Here is a 19,712-nt window from a genome sequence, read left to right on the forward strand (position 1 = left end):
GGGACAAAAGTAGTCTGCCTTGGAGACTCCAAGTTTAAGTCACATTAGAGGAAATCGAGTTGAGGTGGTTTCCTCAATAAGCACCTGGATATACACACGGAACAGGAGAGGGCCTTTAAGCACCGTCGTACTTCTCTGAGGGCGAAAGCACACTCACTGCCCTTCGCATGATCACCTGTTAACAATCATGGCAGCCCAACGGGCTCCCACAGGAGCAAATGGCCTGCACATCCTGCATGGAAAGGAAGTGGCCAGGCTGAATTTACTGCAAACGAATGCCTACAAGGCCGTCTTTAGTCTGCCACAATCATCTTCACCAGTGCAGATTCAGATGAAATTCAGCCAAAATATTCAGGAAATGCAAAGAAAAATGATTTTGGGAAGTTTTGTTGGACATTTTGAGCTTCGGCGAGTGGCTCCCTGAACAGCTTGTGCTGGTCGTAAATTGAAGCGCAGATGACAAGAAAAGTTCAAATGTCTTGGGGAGATACTTAGGATCGGAAATTAAAGACCTCAGGATAAAGAAGCATGGGGGAGTCCCAAAGACACAGCAGCTTCCTTTCGAATTAGTAACTGCTCAGTAAAGTTTTTGTCTCTCCTACAGGATAACAAACATTTGCCAAAGACGAAATGCTTGGACAGTTGTTAACACATACCATAGGTTGAATCCCCGAGCATATCTGAACACAAACTTTTCACCAGTTTTACCCTCATCCTAGGCACTTGCCCAGCTGTCTTGGGACAAAGAAGAAAGCCACTCAAACCAATCTTTGTGTAACTTTGTTTTTGCACCTTCAGGCAAGCCTCAATACTCCTAGCTTGCCAGGGAACAAAATCTTTGAGACTTGAAAATGATCGGCTTGGAAAAACCTATGATTAAGATGGCTCTGTATGGCGTTCTAAGACAGAAGAGATCTTTCAAGTGCACAACACACTCTCACTTTATTGGAAATGTAATGAGGATGTGATGGCCTCCAGCGGGTATCACTCCGGCTCAACGGTCAGGTAGAGACTAAAAGTTCTATAAAAGGAAAAAGATAACATAAATTTGCACAATGCGCATTCACTTTATGCAGCACGCTGGAAAAGAACAATGAGCGACAAACACCATTGTTTCTGAGTCCAGAAAGGCAACGCACTTTAAACAAATATGGACTGTTAGTTCTTTGCATGTGCACACTCTCTGCCATCGAGGCACCAGCAATAGACTCATTTTTTAAATCCAGATGTTTTATCAGAATGTTTGCAAATTATGATGGGATGATTTAATTACATTTATGGAACTTTTTTTGTAATAGTTTCTATTAACTATACATTAATCATACTTACTTACTGAACTGATTAACACCAAACCAACAAAATCATCCCTTTTTAATTAAAGTTCTACTTTCATTCCATGTTTGGTGTAAATCTATTCAGAGGTTGTAGGCACGAGCAAAATGTCTTACAAGAGCTGAAATTACAACTTTTTCCTCCTGCGCAGATCTGCACATATAATACAACCCAGACTTTAGCTGACTGAGCTAGGAAATTACAAAATGTTGTGCAAATCTCTCTACAGGGGCAAAGGTTAGAGGGAAATGAAAACAATGCCTTTGCAAAAGAAAGTGTTTCTGAACCACAGCTGTTTTGTTATCCACGAATACCTGTCTCTCATCCCAAATACTGATCTGTCCTTTCCGGATGTTTTGACCAGTTTCAAAATACACATTTGTTCATACTGATGTGTTAGTATTCGGGAGAATGCTATAATGTCACTCATTCAATGTAATGCATGTTGTAGATTAGACCTAAATTGAGGAGGCAGAGGCCCTGACATGGCCTGGGTACCCCAGTGGGCCTCATTCACCCTCATGCTGGTCCTAGATTGAGGAGGTACAGGCCCTGACTGGGCCAGGGTACCCCAGTGGGCCTCATTCACCCTCATGCTGGTTCTAGATTGAGGAGGTAGAGGCCCTGACATGTCCATGGTACCCTTGTGGGCCTCATTCACCCTCATGCTGGTCCTAGATTGAGGAGGTAGAGGCCCTGACATGGCCAGGGTACCCTAGTGGGGCTCATTCACCCTCATTCTGGTCCTAGATTGAGGAGGTAGACTCCCTAACATGGCCAGGGTAACCCCAGTGGGCTCATTCACCCTCATGCTGGTCCTAGATTGAGGAGGTAGAGGCCCTGACAGGGCCAGGGTACCCTAGTGGGCCTCATTCACCCTCATGCTGGTCCTAGATTGAGGAGGTAGAGGTTCCTGACATGGCCAGGGTACCATCGTGGGCCTCATTCACCCTCATGCTGGTCCTAGATTGAGGAGGTAGAGGCCCTGACAGGGCCAGGGTACCCTAGCGAGCCTCATTCACCCTCATGCTGGTCCTAGATTGAGGAGGTAGAGGCCCTGACATGGCCAGGGTACCCTAGCGGGCCTCATTCACCCTCATGCTGGTCCTAGATTGAGGAGGTAGAGGCCCTGACATGGCCAGGATACCCTAGTGGGCCTCATTCACCCTCATGCTGGTTCTAGATTGAGGAGGTTGAGGCCCTGACATGGCCAGGGTACCCTAGTGGGCCTCATTCACCCTAATGCTGGTCCTAGATTGAGGAGACAGAGGCCCTGACATGGCCAGGGTACCCTAGTGGGCCTCATTCACCCTCATGCTGGTCCTAGATTGAGGAGACAGAGGCCCTGACATGGACAGGGTACCCTAGTGGGCCACATTCACCCTCATGCTGGTCCAAGATTGAGGAGGTAGAGGCCCTGACATGGCCAGGGTACCCTGTGGTCCTCATTCACCCTCATGCTGGTCCTTGATTGAGGAGGTAGAGGCCCTAACATGGCCAGGGTACCCCAGTGGGATCATTCACTCTCATGCTGGTCCTAGATTGAGGAGGTAGAGGCCCTGACAGGGCCAGGGTACCCTAGCGAGCCTCATTCACCCTCATGCTGGTCCTAGATTGAAGAGGTAGAGGCCCTGACATGGCCAGGATACCCTAGTGGGCCTCATTCACCCTCATGCTGGTTCTAGATTGAGGAGACAGAGGCCCTGACATGGCCAGGGTACCCTAGTGGGCCTCATTCACCCTCATGCTGGTCCTAGATTGAGGAGACAGAGGCCCTGACATGGCCAGGGTACCCTAGTGGGCCTCATTCACCCTCATGCTGGTCCTAGATTGAGGAGGTAGAGGCCCTGACAGGGCCAGGGTACCCTAGTGGGCCTCATTCACCCTCATGCTGGTCTTAGATTGAGGAGGTAGAGGCCCTAACATGGCCAGGGTACCCCAGTGGGCCTTATTCACCCTCATGATGGTCCTAGATTGAGGAGGTAGAGGCCCTGACATGGCCAGGGTACCCAAGTGGGCCTCATTCACCCTCACGCTGGTCCTAGATTGAGGAGGTAGAGGCCCTGACATGGCCAGGGTACCCCAGTGGGCCTCATTCACCCTCATGCTGGTTACAGATTGAGGAGGTAGAGGCCCTGACATGGCCAGGGTACCCTAGTGGGCTTCATTCACCCTCATGCAGGTTCTAGATTGTCACCTGCTCTGTATATTCTGTACTGAAGAGAATTAGGTACAGAGTGGGATCCAAGACAAGGTAAGAGATCCAGGGTGAGCAGGAACAGAAAGAGCGATCTTTAATGAACCCACAGAGAATCTACCAGGAAAATACTAGTGTAACAAGTAAAGATATATTCAAGTAATCTGAGTAAGGTAAAATAACCTTTGAACCTAAGTGACACTGATTTTAAATTGTCTTTTCCTATTTTCAGAATCTTGAAAATGTTGCTGAAGGTCTTGTTCCACCTTCAAGTGGTCTGTGCCTGTTTTGCTATCCGTGAGTGTGTTTCTTTTCTACTTTTGTATTTTAAGATTATTCTGTATGATATTTTATCTTTCCCTGCTGTGATAGCCATTTCTGGGAAAGTGAGAGAGAGGAGGAGAGAGAGGGGGAGAGAGAGGGGGAGAGAGAGAGAGGGGAGGACAGAGTGAGTGAGAGAGACAGAGGGTAGAGTGAGAGAGAGAAAGAAAGGGACAGAGACAGAGAGAGTGGGAGAGAGAGAGCAGATTCTAGAGTTAGAAGAAGAATGTAGGAAAAAGGAATAGATTTTATGGGAATAAAGAAAGAAAGAGATATAGAACGTGTGCATTCCTGCTAAAGGACGGATTACTTCTGCACAGAGTATCTCTTTCTTCATAGCTGTGGGAATTATGAAACTGGAACACAAAGCTAAGGACGCCCAGTGCTGCCTAGAGTTTCCCAGAGATCAGGAGACTGGGCAGATTCAATGGGACCTGCACAGATAAGCATATGAGAGCCCAGATGGCTGGTGAGAGGGAGGGTCTGTGAGGTGTGGTCCCAGAGAAGCCAAGAACCATTTACAGGCCCATCACTGTCTGAGGTGTGCCACTGTCAGCACACACACCTACACTGCCTCTTTGTTACACACGTTATGCCAAGGTTTTCTTGTTGGTGTAAACAATACTCTAATACCTTCTGAGAGCACCTCTCAGCTAAGGCCCTCTGCAGACAGAGGTTTACAAGGCAAGATTCAAGCTTCAGTGAAAAGCCTGATCCATGCAAGCATCATGAACCCAACAAACACTGATGCTGTTTGTTAAAGGCCTTTGTGATTGTTTCAGACGGGGCATTATTGTTGTGATTATAAAATACAGGAATTTTGCTTTAAATCACATGAACGCAAAAACAACAGTTGATGGACAGAATGCAGAACAATGTCATACATTCAGTACAGAGATCTGGGCCTAAATCCATTGTTTGTTTGCTCACCATGCCGTTCCAGTTTAGACCTGTGCCTCATGGGAACAGTCCAGCCCGAACTTCCAGGCCAGGTCCTCCCTGGACTGGAACCAAGCAGGTTATATCACGTGAACATCACAATTTAATCTACAGAATAAAGACTGTTGGTTTGGGGGGTAACACAGCTGTCACATGGTGTACATGATTTTCTAGGGTGCCCAGAATGTTGTCTAGGTGCATTAAATTAATATGCAACATTTGATATTATGTATTTGTAAAGCACAATCAGAGAGTTCACTCCAAAAACCCCTCAGTCAATAAAGAGGGTTGATTTTTTTTACTTGAGCCCAGCTTTCAATAAATGTATTCATTTTTACCCTTGATTGTTCCAATGTTATTGAACTGATTTACACCAAATCGCAAAAAGCACGCTTTATGGTTTACTTCTGATCAGCCTTTTTGGCTTTGGCACTGTATAACATTTTGTAGAAATAAAAGGAAAGTCTCGTAGACAGGATCTTGTAGTTGTAGTTTATTCCATAGTTATGTCCTTACAGGTTCTTAAGTAAGTCTTTAAGTAAGCCCCACCAGGAGCAGCCTCCTGGCCACTCATTCCCAACATTCTACATGACATCACATAGCTGGGGAGAACAGCAGGGCAAGGGAAATGCACTACATTAAAAGCAGATTACTACATATCTCCCCCCTTTAAATAATAATAAAATGAATTAGCATAGAATTCTACAAGCACAGTAAAAGAAGATAAACATTAAGCAAGAAATACACTGTAAATATAATAATACAATTCACAAAATGAATTATCATACAATTCTATAACCGTAGTAAAAGGAAGATAAACATCTAGCAAGAAATCTACTGTAAATATAATAATAAGTAAATATAATCAAATAACAAGAAATATAGAATTCTATGTAAAGGGGAAATCCTCCTCCCTAAACAAATGGCAGGACCAGGGAGATTTACATGCCCTCTACTGCATACACACTTCACCTACTGGACAGGGGGAATCTTCCTCCCTAAACATACCATTGCGCATAACCAATAAAATAAAAATGTTGTCCATTGCGCACTTCAACCTTATGTGACAACTAGAGATACCCATCAAACACACAGCTAACTAACAATATAAAAGGGTAGCGAGATTGAAACACTAATGCTAGGCACAAAAGAAAAACCAACTAGGGTAGAATCAGTGTAAAGGGTGTGCACTACCCTCACTGTAGATTAAAATAGAGTGTGTGAAGACCAGCTTCAACACAACAAATACCCACCAAACCAAACAAAGCCTAGTACCCTAAAAAGGGGAAATCCACCTCCCTCTACATCCCAGTTACCACCAATTGACGTAAAGGGGGAATCCACCTCCCTCTACATCCCAACCACTTCCAAAATTAACGTGAAGGGGGAATCCACCTCCCTCTACATCCCAACCACTTCCGAAATTAATGTAAAAGGGGAATCCACCTCCGTCTACATTCGAGTTACCACCAATTGACATAAAGGGGGAATCCACCTCCCTCTACATACAAGTTACCTCCAAAAACAATGTAAAGGGGAAATCCTTCTCCCTATACATATCAGTTACCTCCGAAATTAAGGGAAATCCTCCTCCCTATAAAACACATTAAACTACTACGCAGCGCAAATGAAAATAATAACCATACGCTGCAAATAGCACTGGGTCCTAAATAATGGGCACACTCTAGAACAACAAAAAATAACACCGGCCCACAACTTTACATAATACCCCAAAACATCAATATATGCCCTTCTATACGTAAAAGAACTGAAATACTCACCCCCGCAGTGTTAAATAAGCATCAGACCCCAAAACACATTTTACAACATTTAAAATAATCAAATTACAAAGTGTTGCTCTAGTGAGCACGCTAACATTTCAAAGCATCACCATGTTCCTTCCAAAGCTCTTCAAATGATTCGTGTGTCTCTGGTTTCGCCGTGTTTCTTTTCTTTCCTTAAAGTGAATTAGTGCACAAAACGTGGACAAAATGTTCTTTGTCTCTCTGTCAATAGTGGAATTACACACATTACCCTCTCTGAAGTTGAAGGTAGTTGCTTGCCATGTTTTCCGTTTTAATATGTGAATAAAATCCATAAGGTACCCCTTTTAACACTTCAGTGACGCTACTATTTGTGCTTTAGAACATCACCATCACAACAATCACTGCTCCGATTCTTGGCTTTCCAGATTGTGACCATTCACTACTTTATTCTATGAAAATGAGCCACAGATAAGATACTTGAAAAGTCCACAAGGTGGCGCAGTTGTCACATATTTAACACTGTCACTGCGAGATATTCACAAACGAGAGAAATGTAACCCACATCCGATCACTTGTAAATTCTTTTGTTCCTTTCCAACAACAGTTTGCCATGAAGATGTTAATTAAAACATGCCAACTTCACAGCAAAAAGCTCACCTTGTCGCTGTATGAGTGCCTCCATTCATTTCTTAGAAATTTGCATTAAGGGAGTTCGCACCATCCTCTGAACTGCCATTACAATGCCGCTGGAACATAACTGTCCGCGCCTCACAAAGTAAATTAATCTTTGAGCCGAGGCTTTACAATGTGTTCCAGTAACCATAGGAACAAATGACAATATGGCTGCTTCACGTTATGAAAAGCTGCGTGATGACGTGTCCACCCTAGCAACACAGAAAGCATTATTTTACCGTGACGATGCACTGCCTCTTCACCAACACCCACGGAGATTCCAATGCGTCATCAGTAGGAGGATGACAGCACCAAAGGAAGGATCTCTCACCACAGCAACGGTAACAAGGAGTTTGATACGTTTTTTTTAAGGAGTTTTACACGCTTCACCTCTCTCCAAATTTTGCCGATGCCCAGTTCCCACTCTCTCAACTGACTCATAAATTATTCATAGCTTGTGATCTAAGCCAGTAAATTGCTTCGGAAACACGCTCCTTTAAAATATCTCAGTTTAAAATTATAACATGCACATTTCACGCTTGCTGGTCTCTTTTCTGACTTGTCATGTCGAGTCAATATTCTTTTAACCATTTTTTAAGTGATTTAAACAGCAACAGTCTTTAGTAACTGACAGGACGTCTTGATTCAGAGTTGACAGCAGTGCCCACAGTCAACAGTCATCTCCAAAACACTGGGGCTCGATGTGTGCCCCCGACTATTATACTTCACAGTGAAACATTTCTGACACTCTTGGATATAGGACGATTGGGTCAATGCTTAAATGTTGCAGGGCTTTACAATTACTGCTCTTGATGCAAATCTCACACACAAGTGGATCTGGCACATAGAATAATTTAGGGCGACCGTTGTCATGGTCACTGGTGGGGCAGGTGCCAGATAATTTAAATGGTTCAATGTCTTCAATAAAATTTGTACCTTCAGTTGCAGTTATAAAATTTCTTCTTTACTCCACGCGTAAGTTCTTCGCCTTTAAAATCGTCGCCAATGTAGAAATAAAAGGAAAGTCTCGTAGACAGGATCTTGTAGTTGTAGTTTATTCCATAGTTATGTCCTTACAGGTTCTTAAGTAAGTCTTTAAGTAAGCCCCACCAGGAGCAGCCTCCTGGCTACTCAGCCCATCTTCCACAACTGCCACTCTAACCGTCCCAACATTCCCAACATTCTACATGACATCACATAGCTGGGGAGAACAGCAGGGCAAGGGAAATGCACTACATTAAAAGCAGATTACTACATATTTCCTAAGGAAAGTGCATGAGAAAATTGCATTTTGGGACCCCCCTTTTACTCGGTCCCTGCGTGATGGATCACCCCGAAACCTTCAGAGGAAGGAGCTGGGGGGAGGGGGATCTTTGTTCAGGAAAGCTTCATGGATATTTGCAAAGTGACATCAAAGTTATTAGCAAAAAAACTCACTTCCTATGAAAAGTCTGACGTAATTGTAAGTATACAGTGGTGACGTCCGCTGTGTAGTATCTTGCTATCCCGGGCAGGAGTAGAAGAATTTAGATGCAAGGGGCAGAGTGCTGGTGGGGATGCCAGGGCCTTGAAGAGAATGTCCAGTTACTGGGGAACATTGGGGAATATTTACAAGGGCATTATCGCCGCTTTAGCAGCACTTTTTGCCGCTAAAGCGGTGATAATTCCATCGCCCTATTAACAAGGCGGCGCTAACATACATTAGCGCATGTTAGCTGCCGTTTTAGTAACGCCACGCATCTTAGCGATATACATCGCTAATGAGATGCACAGTAGGCGTACCTTCCTGTAACACCACGACAAAAGGTCGCAAACAGGACATCACGTTATTTACAACGTGGCCCCGGAACCACAAAGCGATGATGAAACCCGCGCTAACAGCGGTTTACGCCGGAGCCTGCCGCCTGGTCAAAACTTGACTTAGGCATGTTTTGAATGGGAGGTGGATTCTTTGGTTGCGTCCACACTCCCCTATTATCAAGCTTTTCATTAGCGTGTGAAATCATCGCTTGATTTAACACGCTAATGATGAATATCGCCGTCTATCTCAGGTTTGTACATCGGCTGTGAGCAAGGCATTGTAAATATGCCGCTAACACGGCGATGCAAACCAGCGATAGGCAGCGATATTCCAAATCGCGCTAAGCGGGATTTGCGATGTTTGCCGCGATTCGTTGTTAATATCCCCCATTGTTCTTGTATTAGAATTCAACTTTGTTCTGGGATAATGACCCCCAAGTAGGGGGCGAAGTTTTTAAAAGTGGATGTGAGTAGTAAGAGAAGGGTCAGGTATTCCTATGCTGTGAGATGTTTGGTAATTAATTTTGAACCCAGACACCTTAAACAATTTCTCAAGTCAGTTTAATATTAGAGGTAGCTGGGGTCTGATTCACAAAGATACATTTACACTTCGGTGTACTTTTGTGTAAGGTTACCATCTTCTTGCTATTCACATACTTCAATTAAACAGTAAGTTTACAAATGTGGAGACTCTGCAGTCAGGGTGGAGAACTCTGCACGTACACATATAGGCCTGTCCTACGCTTTATGTCCCCCCTCCTCCCTGACTGAAGATTTTCCGCAGTCCTAAACTTCCTAATAAATGGAAGTTCATGAATAGCAAAAAAAATAATAACTTTTTTTAGTAGCAATTCCTTTAAGAGCTTGTTTATAATTAATCAGATATTGTTAAGCTCAGATAAGTTTTCAACAATATGTTTGGTAGATCACAGTTCGCCGTGTAGTGCATATTATGAAGTGCGATTTAAATAAATATCATTCAAATTAAAGTATAAATATATTTTGACCATTGAAATGATTTAATGCAATTGATCATTATATGTGAGCTTTTCACTGAACTTGGATAAAAACTTTAACAGCCTCATGTTCATGACACCAGAATGGCCTGTCTGCAAGTCTGCACACTAACAATATAAAAGGTTCTGTGCAAGAGCTCTCTGCACTCTCTGTAAAGTGCTGTGCACAAAAAAATCTACATGCATAAGGGTTCTTTTCGGGTATTGGAGAGCCTGCAGGTGGAGTCTAGGACAAACTGAGCCACTTGGGAAAAATGTCCAAGGTTGGAAAAAACCCAAATTGATGGTGCATGAACTTCAATTTAACATATTTGAATAACTTGTTCTCGGAAATACCTGAAGAACCTTTGCATTGTATCTGTTTATCACCATGTGGAAATGTGGATTTTCCTGATCAGTTATGTCCCCTATCTTGGACCCCAACGGTTCTATGTGCCTGTATGAAGCACATGTATGTTCCCTCCAGTTCCAGTTTCGAAGACGCAAACACATGTGCGTCCACCATCAACATGTCCTCTGTCAGATCCGTCATCAATGGGCTGGATATTCGATCCCTAAGTGTGAAAGGCCACCGACTTTATATGGCTAAGTTACTCCATTTTTGCAGTTCAGGCAGAGTAGGCCCGATTCTGTCCTCAAAGCCTTTCCCTGCTCTCTACCTCTGACAGCATCAGTTTGAGCCCGCATCTGTATCCATGAACTTTGTCCTACTTCCTGTGCAGCTAACGGTGCCTGCCTCGGCCAGTTTCGCCTGCCTGCCAAGAAGCTGTATTTCACCTTCAAATTATCTACTTTGCTCCTCAGCCGATGCATTCCTGTCTAGTAGTTTAAGTAAACATTCTTCCAGTTACCAAGCAAAAAGGCCCATCTTCTCTGTCCTCATGCAAGTAATTCATAGCCCTGTCACCATGGAATATTCCTACCCCCTCGCATTCAGTGTAGACACTTAGACGCTTGTACACGCACGCACAGTCAGTATAGAATAGATTCTGTCCGAGAGTCCTTCTTTTTGTGGATAACATAGTTCTTTAAACATAGGATGTTAGATATGATTTGGGATTAGGTTGACTTGACCCCCCAGACTTTTTGTCTCCACATGTAGAGCTAAATGTCAAGTCCCCGTCACCCCCTAGTTACACGTCAATTACACGTCATACTGCTGCGCGCGCACCTATGCCAAGTATTATCCTATAGATCCACCTATACATGACATCATAACCAATCATGTTCCTTTTTACTCATTCTTACACCCATTTTCGGTTACGCAGCCCAAACGTCAATGTCCTTATCAATTGTTACGCCTACTGTATTCACTTCATTATAATGTATGTACTATAAAAGTTACTTCTTGTCAATAAAGTATGTACTTCACTTCCTGAACCCCCGTGGTGACGGAACCTGAAGGCCGCGACTCGAGTCGGCCATTTTGGAATAAAGCCCATTCAGAAACCTCTTATACCACGGATTCTGCCTCTTATTATTCTGAGCTATTTTATTTAAGATTCCGTATGAAATTCAGTCCAGGTAAAAGAATATTTACCACATAATGGCGCCCGAACAGGGACACTTTCTCATCTCACGCGCCGGCGGTGCGTTGCAGGCCCGGTCTCCTGCCACAGCTGGACGGACCATAACGCGTACCAGCAGGATTTCCTGTAGCTCCCTCCGGTCAAGCGGGGGCGACTGAGGCTGCGATCAACCCAGACGAGGCGGTGAGAAGTGCGAAGTATCCCGACCAGAGCCTAGCTGAGAGAGCAAGATCCGAGGTATACAGAGGCCCACCAGGTTTTCGAAGTCCCGATGTCCAGAGGGTCCGATGTCCACAGTCATCGAGTCCAGTCCATTCTCCGAGGCCTTCCGTTTCAAGGAGCTACCCGGTGAGTACCATCGCCGGGGAGGCGTGTTGACGCGCACATAGGTTGTGCCGGTCAAGACGGATTTGGGTACACAAATCCGGTCTGCACTGTTTAGCAGTGTATATGTACTGTTTAGCAGTATATCAAGTATTCCGAAGTATTTAGTTATTGTCGAGAATTCTGCTTGGTGATTAGTTATGCAGACTGTCATCATTGTTGGTTATTTTTTTTATAATGTTTTAATGTTTAATGTTTAATGTGTTAAACGTCTTGCATATTGTGGTATGAGTGATTGTTCATTATTGTGTTTTTCGCATTAAGTGTGTTCAAGACCAGGTATCAGATCAGTTGTCAATATGCCGCTCTTTTCGAAGTTAAGACAGATTACTACTAGAAAAGGGGTGCTTGAAGAAGCAGTCCCTATTCCTCCTAGGGACACTCCAGGGCACTTTATGTATCACAAGCATGGCTTAGATGCCATATTATTTCTTGATTTATGGGTAGATTACACCAAAGGATTGCCAGAAAGTCAAAGGTGGCCCGCAGCGGGAACCTGGGATGCAGAGTGCATCATGAAAGTCGAGGAAGAATTATGGAAAAGAAAGGTCAGACAGTCACAGAAAGACGCTGTTGAGTTATGGCGTAAAGAATCTCATAGACGTACAGAAAAAGCACGTAGACAAGAAGAGAAGAGTAAAGAAAGTTCAAATAAAGTTCAAGAAAATCTATTAATTGAGGAAGGTATCCGAGTGAAATCAGAACAAATAGATAGACAAAGAAATGCCCTTATGAATGGTATGTATCCCCTTCTAGCCGAAGGATTACCTAAAGCTGCTCCAGAGATACCGAAAGACTTGCCACCCCCATTATTTCCAATTAAGGTACATCCTAAAGGACATCCCAGAACCGCAGAAGATGTTTTTCTTTCCTCATATCTAGATGACGCAGCTCCCGAATATGCTAACCCCGCACCACATAGACCGTCTGCCGGGGGGGTTCAACGTCAGGATCAGGTATCTGTCCCTGTGCAACAGCAAGTCCCGACACAAGCTTCGGCAAGCACATCTGTTTCCGCATCTGTCTCCGCAACCGATTCTACAGTGGTGTCCACACCTATAGTTGCCGTGTCACGTTCGACGAATCCATTCACACCCGACGCCCCAGATGGGGCCACGGGAGGTGTTAGCAATACTTCTACGCCACCTAGAATAAATAAACTTGTTTTTCAAGAGTCAGCGCATTCACGTACACCCAAATTCGTAAGTGAACGTGCGCTTAAGGAACTTCTTATAGATTGTAGATATGATCCGGTGGTCGGTAAAGAGGACGAAATGGTCCTGGCATCATTACGCATCAGACGAGCCGCAGGGTATTTAGCGAAGTTACCAGGAATGACTGCGCATCTAGATAAAATATATCATTTTGTTCAAACAGGACGAGATCCAGAATGTATTAATAGAGCTATGGAATTCCAGAAAGTAGAGATACAGGGGGAACTGTTACGTTTCCTCATAAACTGTGTGATCAGAAATCAAGACCGACCGGGGGTAGACCCGAATGCCATGCTTATTCTTACAAGATGGAGCCAGAATATATCAGAAGGGAGACACGATAAGCAAAATTGTATAATAGCCATGTGCCGAAAGATCCGTAAAGAAATAGAACGTATTCATGAAGAAAGATTGGAAACAGACGAGTTCGAGCAAGATGAAGTGTCCGAATCAGGGGATTCCGTAAGACAGTCAGAGACCATAGCCTATGTAGGTAGAGGAAGATCCTGTAATAATACTAGATGTTTTTCTGATCCAATACACTCTGTATGTCCAAATAATAGCAGAACGTATCCGACGCCAATAATAAATCTGAAGTCTCCTGAACATTTGTTTCAAGCCGCAGATAAAATACTCCGAGAACGAAGGGGTTACCACCTCCTCGATTCCATGGATGAGCAAGAATTAGCCAGATCAGCCGTCCACTGGATTGACAGTCCTGGAAAATACGGTGATGAGACCGTAGCACACACGTTTTTTAACCTCAGTCCAGATGAACAACGTTTAGCTGGAATCTATATGATTCAGCAACTCCTTATATTATATAAGAGCCAACATGCTGATCCTGGTCCTTTACCTGATATATTAACGGAACTACTCACGAATAGATGGAGAGGTTCTAGTAACAAGTTAATTAAAGAAATCTTAGTGTCACGTAAACAGTACGTCCTTTTTGTAAGCCCAGATCCTTTCTCGCTGCCCAGCAAGGAAAGAATGCCGTATTACATGGATAGACAAAATCCCTTACGAGAAGTGCACCCAATAAAAGGCGAAGACAATCAGTTTCACCGTGTATTTGTATACACACCCATAACAAAAATTGAATTGTTAGAAATGAAGAAAGTAGTACCGAGTCATGACAAAGACCCAGCGGGTTTTCACCGAGAAATTAAAGACATGTTACTGATGGGAGAGTATACCTATCCTGATATTATGACAATATTAAAGGTGCTAATGCCTGCTGGCATTTATGAAAAACTGAAAGAAAAAGAGTGGGAAGTGGGAGACCAAAAAATAGATTGGACAGCATTAGAAGCAGAGGAAAGGGCCCGAACTGCAGGTTCAGGGCTCGGGGATAAAGTTAAAGCATTAACAGGTTTACTAGTACAAGTACTGCCACGTTTATTAACTACGAAAAAGGAAGATTGGGGTGCAATCTCAGCCTGTAAACAAAAGCATGATGAAGACACAAGTGATTATTATGCCCGATTTGAAAAATGTTTTGGTGTAAATAGTGGTATAAAAGCAAGTAGTGAGTCGTATCCACATTTATTTGTGACAAAATTAGTGGAAAATGCATTGCCTCCAGTAAAGAATAGAATATTGAAATTCGAGAGTACATGGCAAAGTAACACTCCGTCACAAATGCTACAAATGTTACAGTATCATCACAATAGAATTAGAGATGAACAAGAACACGAACAAAGACGTATGAAGGATACAAAAATGAAAATGCTAGTTTCCCAGACAGTACCAGCGGATGGTCACAAAAAGGGTGTGACACATTCCGGAGATTCAGCAGTTCCTGTAAAGGGAACATGCAATTACTGTAAACAACTAGGCCATTATGTACACGATTGTCAAGTCCTGAAGCGTAATATAGCTATAGGTATTGCAAAAGAAAGACCACGACCACTCAGACAGGATCAGAATGAACAAGGAGCTACGCAGCATGGACAGTCCATGCCAGCTCAGCAACAGTCTATGCCAGCCTCACAACAATCCATACAGTTTGTGCCAGCTGCACCATCGATGCCTGCTGCTGCCACACAAACCACAACACGACAAATGTATCAGACTGCACAGTATGAATATCCTGAGTATCAGCGTTACGCATGAACTAGCCTAGAGAGGGAAGTTGACTTACCCCTTATTGAGATTCCTGTAGATCAAGAAGGACCTTATGTACATAGTGAATTATTAGGTCAAGATAGAAAATTCTTACTCGATACAGGGGCAAGTCGAACAACTATAAAACGTAGTGAAGTTCCAGGGGCACCCCTCTCAGGCTCTCAAAATGTTTCCCTTGGTTTTTCAGGAAAGCCTATTGTTAATGAGGTATCACAGCCACTTCCACTTACGATTGGTCCTTTGACACGAACTACTGATTTATTGCTTACCAAATCTTGTCCAGAAAACCTGTTAGGTATAAAGACATTGAAAGCCCTAGGGGCTATTATCTGTTGTTCTCCGGAAGGAGTACGATTGTTTTTACGTGATTTTAAAGGTCGTTATGTATCCAGAGACATAGATCGCCGATTACAGACTTTACCAGCACATCTATGGGCACAAGGCCCTACTGATGTTGGTTGCATGAACATTACACCATACCGAGTCACATTAAAGGCAGGAGTGGTGCTACCACGAATGCGACAATACAAGTTACCACCAGATGCTGTAGTGGCTTTGCTGAAAATCATTGACGAGCTAATTGCCCAAGGAGTAGTTGTAGAAACAGACTCCAATGTATGTAATTCACCGATAATTCCGATTCTTAAACGAACAGATCCTACAGCCCCGCCAGTGTATCGATTGGTTATTGATTTACGCGAATTAAACAAATGCATTGTACCACAATTTCCTGTGGTCCCCGATATCTCATCATTATTGACAGCCATTGATTCCGAAGCAACATTCTTTACTGTAATTGATCTCAAGAATGCTTTTTTCAGCGTCCCCATAGATCCGGAAAGCCAATATTTGTTCGGATTCAGTTTAAATGGGCGTAGCTTTAAATTCTCACGCGCACCTCAAAGATTCACAGAAAGCCCCAGCATCTATAGCCAAGCACTGAAACGAGAACTTGACAGTATCCACATGCCAGTTAACACTGCCTTGCTTCAATATGTCGATGATCTGCTGATCACCGCTAGAAGCGAACCTGAATGTGAAAAGGCTTCTCTGACAGTTTTACATTTTCTAGCAGACAAGGGGCACAAGGTGTCCCCTTCTAAGCTGCAATTCTGTGTCCAGCGAGTTATTTATCTTGGACACTCGCTGTCCAAGGAGGGAAGGCAGCTTACACCCGACCGCATTCAGTTAATAGCTAACATGCCAATACCCAAGACACAAAAGGAAGTACGGGCTTTCATAGGCCTCACTTCATATTGTAGGCAGTGGATCCCTCAGTATGCATTTCTAGCAAAACCACTCATTCAGTTGACAACACAGGAGGCAGCCACATCAACTGTCCTCCCTTGGACCCAGGAACACACACAAGCTTTTGAAAGCTTAAAGAAAGCTCTATGTCAAGCACCTGTTTTAGCGACACCATGTTACAGCAAACATTTTACACTCTTTGTTACAGAACGCGAAGGTACTGCCTTGTCAGTACTCACTCAGGAACAAGCAGGATCACGCAAGCCATGTGCGTATTTTTCCAGTACATTAGATCCCGTAGCTCAGGCTTTGCCTGCGTGCCTGAAATCAGTGGCAGCAACAGCTTTAGCAATTAGACAAAGCGATGCCATAGTGTTAGGACATCCATTGACAGTACAAGTACCACATGCAGTGGAAGTCCTTGTGAACCGAACGCAAACACAACACTTGACCATAGCAAGACTTACCGGTTATGAACTGACATTGTTTCAGCCACACATAGAGATCCGACGTTGTAATACATTGAATCCTGCTACACTTTTACCTGTAATTGGAACAGACCCACTAGCTCATGATTGTGTTGAAGTTATTGAAATAAAGACGAAACCCAGACAAGACTTAACAGACGTTCCATTGTTAGATCCAGACCTGACGTTGTATGTAGATGGATCGTGCATGAGAACAAGTACAGGAGATTTAGTGGCCGCGTATGCAGTCACAACAGACACTGAAGTTATTGAAACAAACTGTATAGATACTTTGTCAGCCCAAGCAGCGGAACTTATTGCTCTAACACAAGCCTGTATTCAAGCCACAAATAAGAAAGTTAACATATACACTGATTCACGTTATGCATTCGGAGTTGTACATGACTTCGGGGTGCTTTGGCGAGAGAGGGGTTATTTAACTTCTCATGGGACCCATATTCAGCATGGGTCTCTCATTCATGCTTTGTTAGACGCAATCCATCTGCCCACAGCTATATCGATTATGAAATGTAAAGCACACACGAAGGTTACTGATATCATTTCTCAAGGCAATGATTTAGCTGACAGAACAGCTAAACAGACTGCTCAGACTCACGTATCCGACATAACAAAGCCAATAGTCCCGACACCAACACAGTGTATGACAATTAAGGATCCCGCACTTGATATAATTGACATACAGTCACATGCCACAACAGAAGAAATAAAGAAATGGACTGAACTAGGAGGGATCCAGACAGATCAGGGATGGGTGACAAAGGAGAAATCTGTATGGTTTCTTCCTGACTCTATGGTCCAAGCCATTATAGCTACAATTCACAGTCCGGCGCACTTAGGAGAGAAAGCTATGCTAGATAGCATTCAACACATTTGGTTCAATAAACATTTACGAGCAGCAGCTAAACAAAAAATCCGTACCTGTATGATATGTTGTCAGTTCAACCCAGGAAAAAGTGTTCCCGTAGAACAGGGTGGATTTCATACTCCTGATCATCCTTTCGAAGCTCTCCAGATGGATTATATCCAGATGGAACGATGTCGAGGATTCAAATATGTTCTCGTAGTTGTTTGCGCTCTGTCCCGTTGGACTGAAGCGTACCCAGTATCAGATTACACTGCCCCGACTACTGCCAAACAGTTGGTTCGAGAATTCTTCCCACGGTACGGTTTACCACGTGTTGTATATTCAGATAACGGCCAGCCTTTCTCATCTGAATTAATGAAACATGTTTCACTTTTGCTGGGATATCAGTGGAAGTTTCATTGTGTCCGACACCCCGAGGCAGCAGGTCTCGTGGAACGACATAATCAAATTTTGAAAATCAGATTGTCTAAAATATGTCAGGAGAAAGGTGTTGACTGGATAGTAGCCTTACCAGTTGCACTATTTTACATACGAATGGTAGCACACTCTCGAACAGGGCTATCCCCGTATGAGGTGATCTTCGGCAGACCACCGAATATGTGGGGGACGCCTATACCCCGTAAAATAACTGATGTTGATTGTAATATGCTGACAGATTACCTGGCTTCCTTGATGTCTGCACTACAATCTTGTCGTTCACAGGTGGCTGCAGCCTTTCCTGACAACACTGAGGTGAAACCCCATGACGTAATCCCGGGCGATTATGTCCTCGTGAGGAACTTTGACAGAAAGACCCAACTGGAGCCGAGGTGGAAGGCACCCAAGCTAGTCCTGTTGACCACAAGGACAGCCGTGAAGATCGAAGGAAGAAAAGGTTGGATCCATTCAAGCCACATCAAGAAATTTCATGGACTTCCTTCAGATATAAACAGTCTTCCTCGTGTATCTTCACCCATTGACTCAAAGCTACCTTTGGCTGAGGCCAGTAGCACAGACCTTTACAAACTGAAACTTAGACCCAGGCTGTCGGACGATTTGATTGTTTAAGTCCTCTCCTAGGTGAAGCGGTTGAATTTGTCCCGACATGTATCCCTTAGGTCTGAATCATGAACAATCAAGAACAATGTTGAAACGACATGCATACTGTAAAGCACTGCGTAGCCACTGTATAATGACATTATTAATTTTGTTTTCCTTGAGTTTTATAATAATTACTGCAAGTATATTGTTGCATATGTATTATCCTGTTTCTAAACATATTTTCAATATAACTGATGAACATTCTTTTAGTGACCTACCCCCACATGAATTATCTTATAGACTTGCGCTGCGTAATAACACTTTCATTAGTATGTTACATCATTCCCATCAGACTAGTAATGCCACTAATTGTTGGGTGTGTGGCCGACTTCCTCCCTATCAGAATAACAAAGGAGTTCTGCCTTTCCTCCCCCATCCGTTCACACATAATGGCTCCTGTGGAGCATGGTTTAGTTTACTAAATTCCATAGACTCAGACACAGCAGTTTATCAACACCATTGGATATGGGGAAATCTGAATCTAGTTTTATTTAAAGTCTGTTACCCTGATAAGGAGGGTCACCCCAGTAGAACAGGAACTGATCTAGAAAATGAAGTGTATGGATTAGGTAATTTTACACCTAATCTTATGATTCTGAATGTCGAATCCGAAGTTGAACTAATTCTGCCCACTATGTCAGTATTTCCAGTTAAGGGTGAATTATGTGTAAGAAAAGTTGGTTCCATACATATGGGCCATAGCAAATGCGTTACTACAGTAGAATATAGTG

At 43.5% G+C, this 19,712-nt stretch overlaps 1 protein-coding gene across 1 annotated transcript in view; it reads left to right on the forward strand.

Annotated features, from left to right (window-relative positions):
* Positions 1–3,734: 3,734 nt before the first annotated feature.
* LOC146859535 (CD5 antigen-like) overlaps positions 3,735–19,712 on the forward strand; it is a 608,239-nt gene continuing 592,261 nt past the window's right edge. The window contains exon 1 of the mRNA XM_085650239.1: positions 3,735–3,826. Coding sequence (XP_085506365.1) covers positions 3,772–3,826 — 55 coding nt within the window. The 5' untranslated portion in view covers positions 3,735–3,771. The remainder of the gene's footprint in view (positions 3,827–19,712) is intronic.

This window comes from Triturus cristatus, chromosome 3_2 (assembly GCF_964204655.1).
Source record: "Triturus cristatus chromosome 3_2, aTriCri1.1, whole genome shotgun sequence".
Lineage (NCBI taxonomy): Eukaryota > Metazoa > Chordata > Amphibia > Caudata > Salamandridae > Triturus > Triturus cristatus.